Below are 15,278 nucleotides of genomic sequence, written 5' to 3' on the forward strand. Positions count from 1 at the left end.
ACCTCAGCAGTTGAGTCCCATAGTGCTCAGAGCCATTTTTTGAAAGCTGGAGGAAGACAAGGGCATACCATCTCCGATACAATGATGTATAATAAAATACTTTAGTGTACAAAGAAACTTTCCTGTTTATGATTGCTTCACCCTTTTTGAAGCCATCTGACACACGTGTACATTGCACAGTGTGGGAAGGAAGGAAGGAAGAAAGATTGGATTTTTAACATTCTACAGACGGCGCTGCCATTAGAGACGAAGCAAAAGCTCGGGTTAAGAAAGGATGAGGAAGGATATCAGCCATGACCCTGTGAAAGGAACCATTCTAACATTTGCCTCGAGTGATTCGGGAAAATCATGGAAAACCTAAATCTGGATAGTTGGCGGATATTTGAACTGTCGTCCTCCTGAGTGTGACTCCAGGGTGCTAACCACTGCGCCACCTTGCTCAGTCAGTTGTTGAATAGGCAGCGGTGTGGCACCAGCAGATAGAGCAGTATAGTACCTGTAGGGAGCCGGTCGACGTGCAGGAGGCGTTGACGTGGGGGAGTCCTTTGTCCAACTTAAGGCTGTTGCCGGCCCCGGGACAGCCGGCTAGCACGACACCACCACTGGGCAGCAGCAGCTGTCCTGTCTCGCGATCCGGCAGCGCCAATGCGCCACCCACCGCCAACACCGGCTCGTGTCGGCTCTTCACGCGCCACACGTCCACCGAGCAGCCCGCTGCAACACAACACACACACCATCAACACTCATATGCCTCCTGCTCTCACCAGACTATACAGGAAACAGAGCCTATCTTCCTCAGTGTGCAAGGGTCGTTCTGGAAATGGTGCATCCTGTATTTTTGTGATAACTTTGAGGAGCCGAGCCATATTACACTGATAACCCAGACCACTGCCTGTCTCGAATTTGAATCCCACATTGTGACACTCCATGCATGTGTCGTAGTAAGAATGGTAAACTGGAAACGATTATCTCGGAAAAGGCCAATGTCATGAGCATCTATAGTAGTGGTCAAAGGATGGTGAACTCACCCATTGGGAAGATTGGTGACTTACCTGTTCTGTAAAGCGTGACAGGTGTGATGTGTGGCGGATCTGAGGATAGAGTACAATAGAGTGCAGGCACAAGTATTCTGGAGTACACCATTCAGCGCACATGAACATGGGCACCACATCAGGTGATCCCTATGTGTTCCATACTGGTCCAATGACATCATCAATTACAACTGCACAGATTCCAACTGGCACAGGTCATCAAGACTGGACAATGGACCAGTTCAAATGATCGAATAAATCACTTTTGTTACTACACCAGGCTGATGATTGTGTTCAGATTCACCATTGCCTAGTCGATTGGCAACTCAGAACGTACTGGGGACATTCATCTGGGTCCCTATGGGATGTGCTAGTAATAAAAAGCACAATGAAGGCTGTGGAGTACTTGAACATTAGTGCAAACACCCTGCATGCCTTCACGCATGATGTCTTCCTTGACGACGATGGCATCTTGCACTGGGATAACTGTCAGTGTCCCTACGCCAGAAAGGTCGATCATGGTTTGAAGAGCACGACATTGCATTCGTACTGATGTTTTGGCCACCACATGCGTTGGAACACCTCTAACCCGCCAGGGTAGCCGAGTGCACTAACGCGCTGCTTCCTGGGCTCGGGACTCGAATAGGCGCGCCGGCCCCGGACCAAATCCGCCCAGCGGATTAACGACGAGGGCCGGTGTGCTGGCCAGCCTGGGTGTGGTTTTTAGGCGGTTTTCCACATCCCGATAGGTGAATACCGGGCTGGTCCCCACGTTCCGCCTCAGTTACACGCATCACAGACATTTGAAAATACGTTGTAAGTAGGCTGTTTATGTTTTCTTATTGGCAACGTTATGTAGTGGTCTGTGTGAGAATCACTGGCTGTGCTGTGTGCAGGCTGTGGCTAGTTTGCATTGTTGTCTGCCATTGTAGTGTTGGGCAGCTGGGCTGTTAACAGCGCGTAGCGTTGCGCAGTTGGAGGTGAGCCGCCAGCAGTGGTGGATGTCGGGAGAGAAATGGGGGAGTTTGGAAATTTTTAAGACTTGATGTCATGAACTCCTATGTATATTATGATTTTTCAACACTATTAAGGTAAATACATTGTTTGTTCTCTATTAAAATCTTTCATTTGCTAACTATGCCTATCAGTAGTTAGTGCCTTCCGTAGTTTGAATCTTTTATTTAGCTGGCAGTAGTGGCGCTTGCTGTATTGCAGTAGTTCGAGTAACGAAGATTTTTGTGAGGTAAATGATTTGTGAAAGGTATAGGTTAATGTTAGTCAGGGCCATTCTTTTGTAGGGATTATTGAAAGTCAGATTGCGTTGCGCTAAAAATATTGTGTGTCAGTTTTAAGCACAGTCATGTATAAATTTTTCTAAGGGGACGTTTCAACGTTAGCAGTATTTCACGATTTACACTAGACACGGACATTCTGGGTACACTAATTCCGTCCTGGGTGGTACAGGTTGGCGGGCAGAAAGGCATCCGGCCACCCCTTACCATTAACATGCCAAATCCGTTTAACCATGGCCAATCCTGCGTCACCGCGGGATATGGCGCAAGCGATAGATAGATAGATAGATCCGTTGGAACACATCTCGTACAGTATCACGCATCATCTCAACGTCCACAAACCACTGGCCTGCAGCTTACGAGACTTATGAAAACATTTGGTGCCACATATATGTCTGGAAACTTGTCGAATCCATGCTATGACAAATACCGCTGAAAGCTGAAACAGCGCATTATTAAGCAAATGGCCATAATGTTTTAGCTCACTACCCTTCTAAAGCGAAAACACAGCTGGATAAACGGAAGTTTAAAGTCACATAATCTAAAATGTGAGAGGGTATCAACATAGCACCCATTATGGAAGACTTAATCTTGGATGTAAGTTGTAATTTTCAAATGGAAAGTGTGTAAAGTGACGTACCAAATATTTACAGAATGTTACAAGAAAAAAAGTGGTGTCTTTCATTTGAATATAGCTTCATTCATTCTCGAGTTATGGCTGATGTTTCTTCTTTGCTGGCGACAAGCCGAGTGTACTGAGATCGTCCTGATACTAAGAGAGAGGAACACCCATGCTATCCCAGAGGATTTCAACCACATTACCAAGACAACGCACTACCCATACTATGGTGCTGAAACTTCTCGCGGAATTCTGTGAAACAGACTCTGTCGCATACAAACGGAAAGTTGGAACGATCGAAAACGGCTACAGCAGGCGGCAGTGGCCGAGCGGTTCTAGGCTCTTCAGTCCGGAACCGCGCTGTTGCTACGGTCGCAGGTTCGAACCCTGCCTCGGGCATGGATGTGTGTGATGTCCTTAGGTTAGTCAGGTTTAAGTAGTTCTAAGTCTAGGGGACTGATGGCCTCAGATGTTAAGTCCCATAGTGCTTAGAGCCATTTGAACCATTTTCTGAAAACTGCTACAGATGAATCAACATCCACTGATGTGGTGTCGCCCAGTGAGAGTGCAGGGCGCAGTAATTGCTGCAACTAATGAATCACTGAGACAATTGGTATTGTTTATTTCTGTCAATCTTTTTTGATTGACTGCTGTAGCAGTTGTCAGTACAGCGCGCAACCTAACTCATTCTCAGAAAGGAAAGCTAACTAATGCACACTGACAGTAGACAATTCTCCATTGGCAAAAGATTCCGGAATAGTCCCCCATTCGGATCTCCGGGAGGGAACTGCCAAGGGGGAGGTTTTTTTTTTTTGGTCATTTTTTTTTTTTTTTTTTTTGGTCATCAGTCTACTGACTGGTTTGATGCGGCCCGCCACGAATTCCTTTCCTGTGCTAACCTCTTCATCTCAGAGTAGCACTTGCAACCTACGTCCTCAATTATTTGCTTGACGTATTCCAATCTCTGTCTTCCTCTACAGTTTTTGCCCTCTACAGCTCCCTCTAGTACCATGGAAGTCATTCCCTCATGTCTTAGCAGATGTCCTATCATCCTGTCCCTTCTCCTTATCAGTGTTTTCCACATATTCCTTTCCTCTCCGATTCTGCGTAGAATCTCCTCATTCCTTACCTTATCAGTCCACCTAATTTTCAACATTCGTCTACAGCACCACATCTCAAACGCTTCGATTTTCTTCTGTTCCGGTTTTCCCACAGTCCATGTTTCACTACCATACAATGCTGTACTCCAGACGTACATCTTCAGAAATTTCTTCCTCAAATTAAGGCCGGTATTTGATATTAGTAGACTTCTCTTGGCCAGAAATGCCTTTTTTGCCATAGCGAGTCTGCTTTTGATGTTCTCCCTGCTCCGTGCGTCATTGGTTATTTTACTGCCTAGGTAGCAGAACTCCTTAACTTCATTGACTTCGTGACCATCAATCCTGATGTTAAGTTTCTCGCTGTTCTCATTTCTACTACTTCTCATTACCTTCGTCTTTCTCCGATTTACTCTCAAACCATACTGTGTACTCATTAGACTGTTCATTCCGTTCAGCAGATCATTTAATTCTTCTTCACTTTCACTCAGGATAGCAATGTCATCAGCGAATCGTATCATTGATATCCTTTCACCTTGTATTTTAATTCCACTCCTGAACCTTTCTTTTATTTCCATCACTGCTTCCTCTATGTACAGATTGAAGAGTAGGGGCGAAAGGCTACAGCCTTGTCTTACACGCTTCTTAATACGAGCACTTCGTTCTTGATCGTCCACTTTTATTATTCCCTCTTGGTTGTTGTACATATTGTATATGACCCGTCTCTCCCTATAGCTTACCTCTACTTTTTTCAGAATCTCGAACAGCTTGCACCATTTTATATTGTCTGACGCTTTTTTCAGGTCGACAAATCCTATGAAAGTGTCTTGATTTTTCTTTAGCCTTGCTTCCATTATTAGCCGTAGCGTCAGAATTGCCTCTCTCGTCCCTTTACTTTTTCTAAAGCCAAACTGATCATCACCTAGTGCATTCTCAATTTTCTTTTCCATTCTTCTGTATATTATTCTTGTAAGCAGCTTCGATGCATGAGCTGTTACGCTGATTGTGCGATAATTCTCGCACTTGTCAGCTCTTGCCGTCTTCGAAATTGTGTGGATGATGCTTTTCCGAAAGTCAGATGGTATATCGCCAGACTCATATATTCTACACACCAACGTGAATAGTCGTTTTGTTGCCATTTCCCCCAATGATTTTAGAAATTCTGATGGAATGTTATCTAACCCTTCTGCCTTATTTGACCGAAAGTCCTCCATAGCTGTTTTAAATTCCGATTCTAATACTGGATCCCCTATCTCTTCTAAATCGACTCCTGTTTCTTCTTCTATCACATCAGACAAATCTTCACCCTCATAGAGGCTTTAAATGTATTCTTTCCACCTATCTGCTCTCTCCTCTGCATTTAACAGTGGAATTCCCGTTGCACTCTTAATGTTCCCACCGCTGCCTTTAATGTCACCAAAGGTTGTTTTGACTTTCCTGTATGCTGAGTCTGTCCTTCCGACAATCATATCTTTTTCGATGTCTTCACATATTTTCTGCAGCCATTTCGCCTTAGCTTCCCTGCACTTCCTATTTATTTCATTCCTCAGCGACTTGTATTTCTGTATTCCTGATTTTCCCGGAACATGTTTGTACTTCCTCCTTTCATCAATCAACTGAAGTATTTCTTCTGTTACCCATGGTTTCTTCGCAGCTACCTTCTTTGTACCTATGTTTTTCTTCCCAACTTCTGTGATGGCCCTTTTTAGAGATGTCCATTCCTCTTCAACTGTACTGCCTACTGCGCTATTCCTTATTGCTGTATCTATAGTGTTAGAGAACTTCAAACGTATCTCGTCATTCCTTAGTACTTCCGTATCCCACTTCTTTGCGTATTGATTCTTCCTGACTAATGTCTTGAACTTCAGCCTACCCTTCATCACTACTATATTGTGATCTGAGTCTATATCTGCTCCTGGGTACGCCTTACAATCCAGTATCTGATTTCGGAATCTATGTCTGACCATGATGTAATCTAATTGAAATCTTCCCGTATCTCCCGGCCTTTTCCAAGTATACCTCCTCCTCTTGTGATTCTTGAACAGGGTATTCGCTATTACTAGCTGAAACTTGTTACAGAACTCAATTAGTCTTTCTCCTCTTTCATTCCTTGTCCCAAGCCCATATTCTCCCGTAACCTTTTCTTCTACTCCTTCCCCTACAACTGCATTCCAGTCGCCCATGACTATTAGATTTTCGTCCCCCTTTACATACTGCATTACCCTTTCAATATCCTCATACACTTTCTCTATCTGTTCATCTTCAGCTTGCGACGTCGGCATGTATACCTGAACTATCGTTGTCGGTGTTGGTCTGCTGTCGATTCTGATTAGAACAACCCGGTCACTGAACTGTGAAAGGTAGCTACACTGAGCCACAGCGCCAGAGATTGCGCCAAAGAGTATTATTCAGCCGCCTCCACTGGCAGTGCCTGTCGAGGTCTCGTAGTAGTCAGTGCTTGGGGAGAGCTCGTGGGAGTCTGTGCTTGCTGAGATGTGATACTAAAAAGTTCTTGTTGAGATGTGATAGTAGCGAGTCGGTATGGAGAGATTGTAATGTCTAGAGTGCTTTTCCTCAATATAAACGAAGGTAAAAAAAAAAAAAAAATTTTTTTTCTTTTCTCTCTCATTATTTCAGTGTCATGAATAATGCGTCACTACAGGTTCAGTCAACAAGCAACTGGCGTGTGTTCTTGTATTAGAGTGTAATTCTGGGTTTCTTGCGCAATTATAGTATTTCTATTTTTTTTAATTACTTCAGTATAAATGATATTTAAAATTTCTTGTCTTGTTGAAGAAGAACCATGCCAGATGTGTACGTTGAGTCACACTCCCACACACAGAACAATTACACTTGTGCTTTGGTTTCGTAGGTTTTATAGTTGCTAGGGACTTAATTAATTAATTGTGTTAACAGAAAATTTTCATTTCATTCTTTGTTGTTGTTCTATGCAGTCAGATTGCGTAGTAATACTAGTCAGGGCCAACCGTTTACGAGACACAGCGTAATCGGAAAAACAGCTACCTAAATATTTGCATTTTATTTAATTAAGCCCCCATGCACGTGGCGACCCTGCCAGGATCGTCCCTTGGAATTCTTCTGATTGTAAAAATAGTAGACAGTAGTATTGTTGCAGTAATTTGTACTTTAGTAATTGTAGTCTATTTTGCATGTGTAGATTTGGTAATTGTCATTCTTCTAATGGTATTTTTTCTCAGAATTTGATTTGTTGTCTTGTATACGCGTTTGACAATTTAGTGCAATTATTTCAATTGTTCGTTAATCGTGTTTGAAGGAAACATTTCGTGTGAATGGTATTGTTGGAGATAAAGTGTCTAAAGTGTCATTGTGTGCAATTTTCATATAGTGAGGAGTTTTGTATATTTTGTAAATGATTACGCGATCAATGAAAAAGGCAAAAATGATGAATAGTGAGAATGACGAAATTGTTTACATGGCGAACTCGCCAACACAGGAGAACAGTGTGATGAATGATGAAGTGGAAAACAATTTAATAAGTCGGGAAAATAGTCCGGAACCATTTCAAAATTTTTCTCAATCAGAAAGTTCACAGAATACGAGATTAACGACAGAAGATCCTGTAATAGTATCGAACACAGATGGCCTTACAGCTATGACGAAGGAAGCTGGTTTTGTGGGAAATGTTAGGGGCGAAAGGAATTTTGAACTAGTTCATACGGAGCAGTTGATGAGTGCAATATTGAATTTGGGATCTGAATTAAAAACACGGTTAGACTCACAGGGATCACAGATAGGAACAATTAAAACAGAGATGGGAACTTTGGAAACACGGTTAGATTCACGAATAGGGTCATGTTTCAAAAATATGAAAGATGAGTTAAAGAAAGAAATCAGAGAAGAAGTACAACCGATTTTGAATTCTCACAATAATACACTCCTGGAAATTGAAATAAGAACACCGTGAATTCATTGTCCCAGGAAGGGGAAACTTTATTGACACATTCCTGGGGTCAGATACATCACATGATCACACTGACAGAACCACAGGCACATAGACACAGGCAACAGAGCATGCACAATGTCGGCACTAGTACAGTGTATATCCACCTTTCGCAGCAATGCAGGCTGCTATTCTCCCATGGAGACGCTCGTAGAGATGCTGGATGTAGTCCTGTGGAACGGCTTGCCATGCCATTTCCACTTGGCGCCTCAGTTGGACCAGCGTTCGTGCTGGACGTGCAGACCGCGTGAGACGACGCTTCATCCAGTCCCAAACATGCTCAATGGGGGACAGATCCGGAGATCTTGCTGGCCAGGGTAGTTGACTTACACCTTCTAGAGCACGTTGGGTGGCACGGGATACATGCGGACGTGCATTGTCCTGTTGGAACAGCAAGTTCCCTTGCCGGTCTAGGAATGGTAGAACGATGGGTTCGATGACGGTTTGGATGTACCGTGCACTATTCAGTGTCCCCTCGACGATCACCAGTGGTGTACGGCCAGTGTAGGAGATCGCTCCCCACACCATGATGCCGGGTGTTGGCCCTGTGTGCCTCGGTCGTATGCAGTCCTGATTGTGGCGCTCACCTGCACGGCGCCAAACACGCATACGACCATCATTGGCACCAAGGCAGAAGCGACTCTCATCGCTGAAGACGACACGTCTCCATTCGTCCCTCCATTCACGCCTGTCGCGACACCACTGGAGGCGGGCTGCACGATGTTGGGGCGTGAGCGGAAGACGGCCTAACGGTGTGTGGGACCGTAGCCCAGCTTCATGGAGACGGTTGCGAATGGTCCTCGCCGATACCCCAGGAGCAACAGTGTCCCTAATTTGCTGGGAAGTGGCGGTGCGGTCCCCTACGGCACTGCGTAGGATCCTACGGTCTTGGCGTGCATCCGTGCGTCGCTGCGGTCCGGTCCCAGGTCGACGGGCACGTGCACCTTCCGCCGACCACTGGCGACAACATCGATGTACTGTGGAGACCTCACGCCCCACGTGTTGAGCGATTCGGCGGTACGTCCACCCGGCCTCCCGCATGCCCACTATACGCCCTCGCTCAAAGTCCGTCAACTGCACATACGGTTCACGTCCACGCTGTCGCGGCATGCTACCAGTGTTAAAGACTGCGATGGAGCTCCGTATGCCACGGCAAACCGGCTGACACTGACGGCGGCGGTGCACAAATGCTGCGCAGCTAGCGCCATTCGACGGCCAACACCGCGGTTCCTGGTGTGTCCGCTGTGCCGTGCGTGTGATCATTGCTTGTACAGCCCTCTCGCAGTGTCCGGAGCAAGTATGGTGGGTCTGACACACCGGTGTCAATGTGTTCTTTTTTCCATTTCCAGGAGTGTAGATTAATTGCAGTAGAGATTAGACAAAGGGAACAGGATAGAGAACAGGAAGAAAGAGATCGCGTGATAGTACAAAAATTTTCAGAGTTAAATTTACAACGTGCACACGATAAGAAAGAAATATTTGAGAGAATCGAGGAATCCGTACCAAATGACAGAATAAATAATCTAACACAACAATATGAACAGTTAACTACCAAATGTGTCAATACTGAAACCCGAGTCGCGACACTTACGGAAGACGTAAATAAACAGAAAGAAAAAATAGGTGATTTAGCGGAAAGAGTTGAGGAGCTTTCAGACAAATTGACAAATCTTAGTTTACATGGGGACAGAGATTCGGATGATTCAGCTGCATTACCATTTGCAGAAACCGAAGAGTACCAGAACATAAATAAGCATGTTCAAAATCAGGGAAAAGTTAATGAACGCGTGAAAAGGGAATTTGAGGCATTAAAAAAGCAAGTCAAACAAATTGAAGGCGAAATTGTAGGAAAAGACAGTAGAAGAAGTTTAAAATCACAGATAGCAGAGGGGTTTGAAGAAAGTAATTTATTTCATTTACGAGAAGCAACAAGAGAGCGCCAGGCGCGCGAACTTGACAATAATCGATATTGGGACAGGGACAGGCGCGGTAGGTCTTTGTCGCCACGAGGCGAAAACTTTGACTATAAACGCTTTTTGACTGTTCGGAAATTTAAGATCTTCCGCAATTCTAAGAATGACATACATCCATGTTCATGGTTAGATCAATTTATGTACGCACTTCCACCAAATTGGCCACTAAGTCACAAACTGGAATTTATGTGTGGATATTTAGAAAACGAACCGGCGACGCGGATGCGTGCACTCATTAGAGATTGTAATAATCTAAATGATTTTTATCATGCATTTCTATCGGCATATTGGTCCGAAAACACGCAAGATAGAGTCAAAGATAGTCTGATTATGCAGCGTAATTTTAAACAGTCTGAGTTCCGCACGCCGGCAGAATACTTTGAAGACATGATTCGAAAGAATCAGTTCCTGTCCAACCCTTACAGCCCGACTGAATTAATCCGCATTTGTTTAACTAAGCTGCCACAATCCATAAGACAAATTGCTCTGGCTGGAAGATGTAAAGACGACATAGAGACTTTTAAGAGTTTGCTGCAAGAACTTGAGTATGACAACGACGACGGGACTTCTTGTAACTTTTTCAGTAACAGTATTTACAATAGATGTTCAGAGAAAAGGGATAGTGATCGGAACGGGCGTTATATGGGTAATTTTGAGAATGACAGATGTAACAGACAGGACAATAGATACCAGCCTTATGACAATAACAGACGTTCTAACAGAAATTACACAGACAATTATAATAACGGTAATTCGTACCGGAATGATCAATCATACGGCAACAGTAATCGGTATCATCAAGACAGAAATTATTCAAACAGTAATAGAAATTCTTACTACAGAAATAATCAGGGTAGTAGATACAACAATAATTTCAGAAGTGACAGTCGAAATTACACAAGAAGTAGTTATGCAGACAGACAGGAAAACAGAATTTTTAATAACAGACACAACCAAGAATTTGCATCTAACAGACAGGAAGGACCTAATTGGCATCCTCCACGTGACAGAACTTCAGAGAGACAAGTGCAAATCGTAGAAATTGATCCGCGAAATGACGCGAATAATCAAAGACGTGACGCAAACAATCGACAATGACTTGCAGCTTCGGCTTCTGGCAGCAATATAGACGGTTCAGAAAGTAATGACACTACGACTTTACACTACGTACGCCTGAAAGACATGAGAGACATTTTGCTAGACGAAAAGGAAAATAATGTAGACGCATTTTTACATCCTGTTATTGAAGTATGTGTGGGTAAGAATAAGTTCACTGCAGTTTTAGATTCTGGGAGCCCATTGAATGTCATTAGTGAATCAGTTTTTCGTATATGTGTAAGAACTATTGCTTGTCCTGTGTTACCTATTTCTAAAACTACAATTCGAGGAGCGATTTCTGGAAAAAGTGTGGAAGTCAAACAACAGACCAATTTAAATTTCATTTGTCAGGGATACGAATTTTCTGCTAATTTTATTATTGTTCCATTACTCAGTACACAAATTACATTAGGTATGGAGTTTCTTAATGCACATAAGGCAATTTTGAACTTTAAAGAAAGAAGTGTGAATTTGACTGTTGCCGGAATGCCGAAATGTTTGAAATTTTTCGAGTGTTTAACAAGATCTGAGTCAGATACAAAATGTTTAAGGTTTCTTACTTCTGATGTTTTCGTTGAGCATTATGACGACAGTGTGTTTATTCATGACAATGACAATAGATACAGAGACGCGATGGATGATATAATTAATAGCGAAGAATTAATTAATGAAAAGGTTAAGAAAGCTGAAGTGCCAGATGACGTTGCAAGAGAAGAGCTGCACCACATTTTGACTTCACATGCTACAGTATTTAGTCATCACACAGGAACTATACAAGGCTTACAATATTTATTTAAAGTAAAAGAACACACACCATTTCGCGGGAAAACGTACGCCATTCCTTTGGCTTACAGAGACAAGGTTAAGAATGAACTTCAATACATGTTAGATCAGGGCATTATTGAGCCTGCAGTCAGTCTTTATACTAGCCCATTACATGTCGTTCTTAAAAAGGATGGGTCAATTCGTTTGGTTCTGGATTCCAGACAGATAAATAATATCATCATTCCTGAAACTGACCGTCCACAACATTTAGATGAACTTCTTCAACATTTCCATGGAATTAAAGCTTTATCCACGATTGATATGCGCGCAAGTTTTTGGCAAATAGAACTCCACCCTGATTGTAGAAAATATACTGCCTTTTTAGCCTTTGGTAACTGTTACCAGTTTCGGAAATTACCATTTGGACTTACTGTATCTTCAGCAGCATTCATTCGTAGTTTAAACGAAATTTTACCTGTTTATCTTCGTGACAACATTACTTCATATGTTGACGATATTCTTATTGCTAAAAATTCTTGGAGTGAGCACAACAAAATTTTGGATTCATTGTTACGTATCTTTGCAAGAGTTGGCATTACTGTGAACTTGGAGAAATCTGAATTTGGTCGTTCTCAGGTGAAATTTCTCGGTCACATTATTTCTACAGAAGGTATTCTTCCTGATCCAGAAAAATTAGACGCTATTCGTAACTATGCTGTTCCTACCACAAAACGTGATGTTTGTAGTTTTCTTGGTGTCTGTAATTTTCTTAGACGCTTTGTTAAATTGGACGATTTGGCCACATCTCGTTTATGTGAACTATCAGGAAAGAAATCTAATTGGTGTTGGGATGAGGAAGCTCAATCAGAATTTGAACAACTCCGTGATGCTTTAGTTGCTGCTCCACTTCTTTCACATCCGGATTTATCTAAAGATTTTTGTTTGGCGACGGACTCATCATACAAAGGCCTAGGTGCACATTTATTTCAAGAGATAGAAGAAGACGGCGTTGTAGTCCAGAAAACTATTGCATTTGGAAGTCGTGTTCTCTCTAAATCAGAAAAGAATTATTCGATAACGGAACTTGAAGCTTTGGCGGTTGTTTGGGCTTTCACAAAATTTCGCACATTTTTGTTTGGCAGACATACTAAGGTTTACACCGATCATCGAGCTCTGGAATTTCTTATGTCAACAAAATTAACTCACGGCAGATTGTCACGATGGGCGTTGTACCTACAGGAGTTTGATTTTAGTATTGTTTACATACAGGGTTCTTCAAATATTGTTGCTGATGCTTTATCACGTGCACCTATGGGTTTGAAACAAACTGCTGAAGAGGACTGCGAGGAAAACAATTATTGTTTGATTTATATTCAAGGTGTTGCGTTTGAGAACTTTATTTCGTCTTCGCTCCAGGACATCGCTAAGGAGCAAAATAAGGATCCAATCTGGAAGGACATTAAGGAGAAGTGGAGGAGAAAGGAAAGCGTAGCGATTAGACAGCATTATTTAGTTCGCAATGACATTCTTTTTAAACGAAAATCGGTCGACAACTCTGTTTGGTTAGTTTGTATTCCTGATGAGTGGGTTAATAAGCTGATTTGGTATACACATTTCAGTTATGCACACTTTGGTCCCAGAAAATGCTTTCACAAATTACGGGACAATTGCTACTTCAGTAATATGGAAAAACGTATTCGATCGGTTCTGGCGAAATGCAAATTATGTCAAAAGGCTAAGCCGCCAACAATTTCTCACAGAGCACGGTTGTTTCCTATTATTCCAGCGAAATTAAAGGAGATGGCTGCAGTTGATTTGTTCGGTCCAGTGTTTCGTTCTACTAATGGTTTTGCATACATTTTCGTAGCAGTGAAGTTGACGTCAAAATATGTGTGTCTTACACCTTTACGCAAAGCAACAGCTCGTTCAGTATCTAACGCTTTCATCAAACATTTTCTTAAAGAAGTGGGTCATGTTGATAAGGTTATATCAGATAATGAATCACAGTTTCGTTCTAAAATTTGGCTTCGTACTCTACGGCGTCGTAAAATTAAACCAATTTTCATTTCACTTTTTCACCCTCAATCTAACGCTGCAGAGAGATGGATGAAGGAAATCAATAAATTGTGTCGTCTTAATTGTCATCAGAATCACAGAACGTGGGATCAGTATCTTCATATTTTTCAAAACATTCTGAATGAACTTCCTAATGATTCAACTTCTTTACCGCCTATACTGATATTAAAAAACAAAGCACCGACAAATCGCATTTCTGAAATCGTTCCTTTTCCGCCTTCACGGAAACTGCGGCATTCTGAAGTTGTCAACCTGGCTCTACAAAATATTGCATCAGCGGCTGCTAGAACAGAGAAATCAGCAAAATGTCCTGGTCGTTTAAAAACTTTTTCAGTTGGCCAAAAGGTATTAATTAAGTCTCATCGTTTGTCTCACAAGGGAAAAGGCTTGTGTCGCAAATTTTTTCTGCTTTATAACGATCCATATAGAATTCGTAAAATTATTCATGATAACACTGTCGAAGTAGAAACTCTTAAATCCCGACGCTCTAAGGGAATACATCATATATCAAACGTTAAAATTTTTGTGGAATGACATACTTGTGAGAAACTAACAGCTACATGTAAACACGCAGAGAGTACAAGGATACCGCGCTGTGTTTTGGCGGCGGCATATACTCAAAGCGACAGTCAAGTCTGCGCGCCGCACAGGGCAGTCGTTGACCGCAAACAATTGCTTCCTACGTCACGCGCCTACAGCTGATCGAGCGCCCAGTGCGAATGCACTGACAGCCGTAAACAAATACACAGTCTAATTTCTCCGATTAAATTCAGTATAAAGCTATAGCGACTTGATGAATTATGTTATTAACATTCAGTATTTTTCAGGATACGGTTGTATAAAATATTTAAGAACTTCAGGTAAATTCTGTGTGTCTCCAACGTTAAGAGGACTTGCTATCGAGAAAATTTCAGAAAGAATGTAATTTCCAAGAAGAAACTAATAAACTAAAAAAGGTAACTATTAATTGAGTTTATTTTTTCAGGTAACATTTTTCCACTTAGGTACGTACTTTAGACGTAATTTGCTGCTCGCAATTACGTGATTCATACTTTGTGCTAATTTTATGTTCTATGAATTTACTTGTGAAGCGACGTGCTTGCGTACATTTGCTGATTTTGTCAATGTTTTATTAATGAACAGGGTTGTTATTTGTATATATTATGCATCGCTTGGCTGCGCTGCTTTTTCACTGATGTCATATTTTTTTTATTATGTGCCTGCTGTGCTTATTTATTTAAATTATAATTGTCACCTGATTAGTTGTGCTGATATGTATGTAAGTTATACTTTGTGATTTATCTGCTTGCGCCTTCATGTTTACTTATTAAGATGACATATGAAC

The 15,278-nt window shown here is 42.1% G+C and overlaps 1 protein-coding gene across 1 annotated transcript in view; it reads right to left on the bottom strand.

The window, feature by feature from the left end:
- LOC126473316 (uncharacterized) overlaps positions 1-15,278 on the bottom strand; it is a 144,652-nt gene that overhangs the window by 69,999 nt on the left and 59,375 nt on the right. The window contains exon 2 of the mRNA XM_050100299.1: positions 497-714. Within this exon, the coding sequence (XP_049956256.1) occupies positions 497-714 (218 nt within the window). The remainder of the gene's footprint in view (positions 1-496; positions 715-15,278) is intronic.

Source organism: Schistocerca serialis, chromosome 4 (genome assembly GCF_023864345.2).
Source record: "Schistocerca serialis cubense isolate TAMUIC-IGC-003099 chromosome 4, iqSchSeri2.2, whole genome shotgun sequence".
Lineage (NCBI taxonomy): Eukaryota > Metazoa > Arthropoda > Insecta > Orthoptera > Acrididae > Schistocerca > Schistocerca serialis.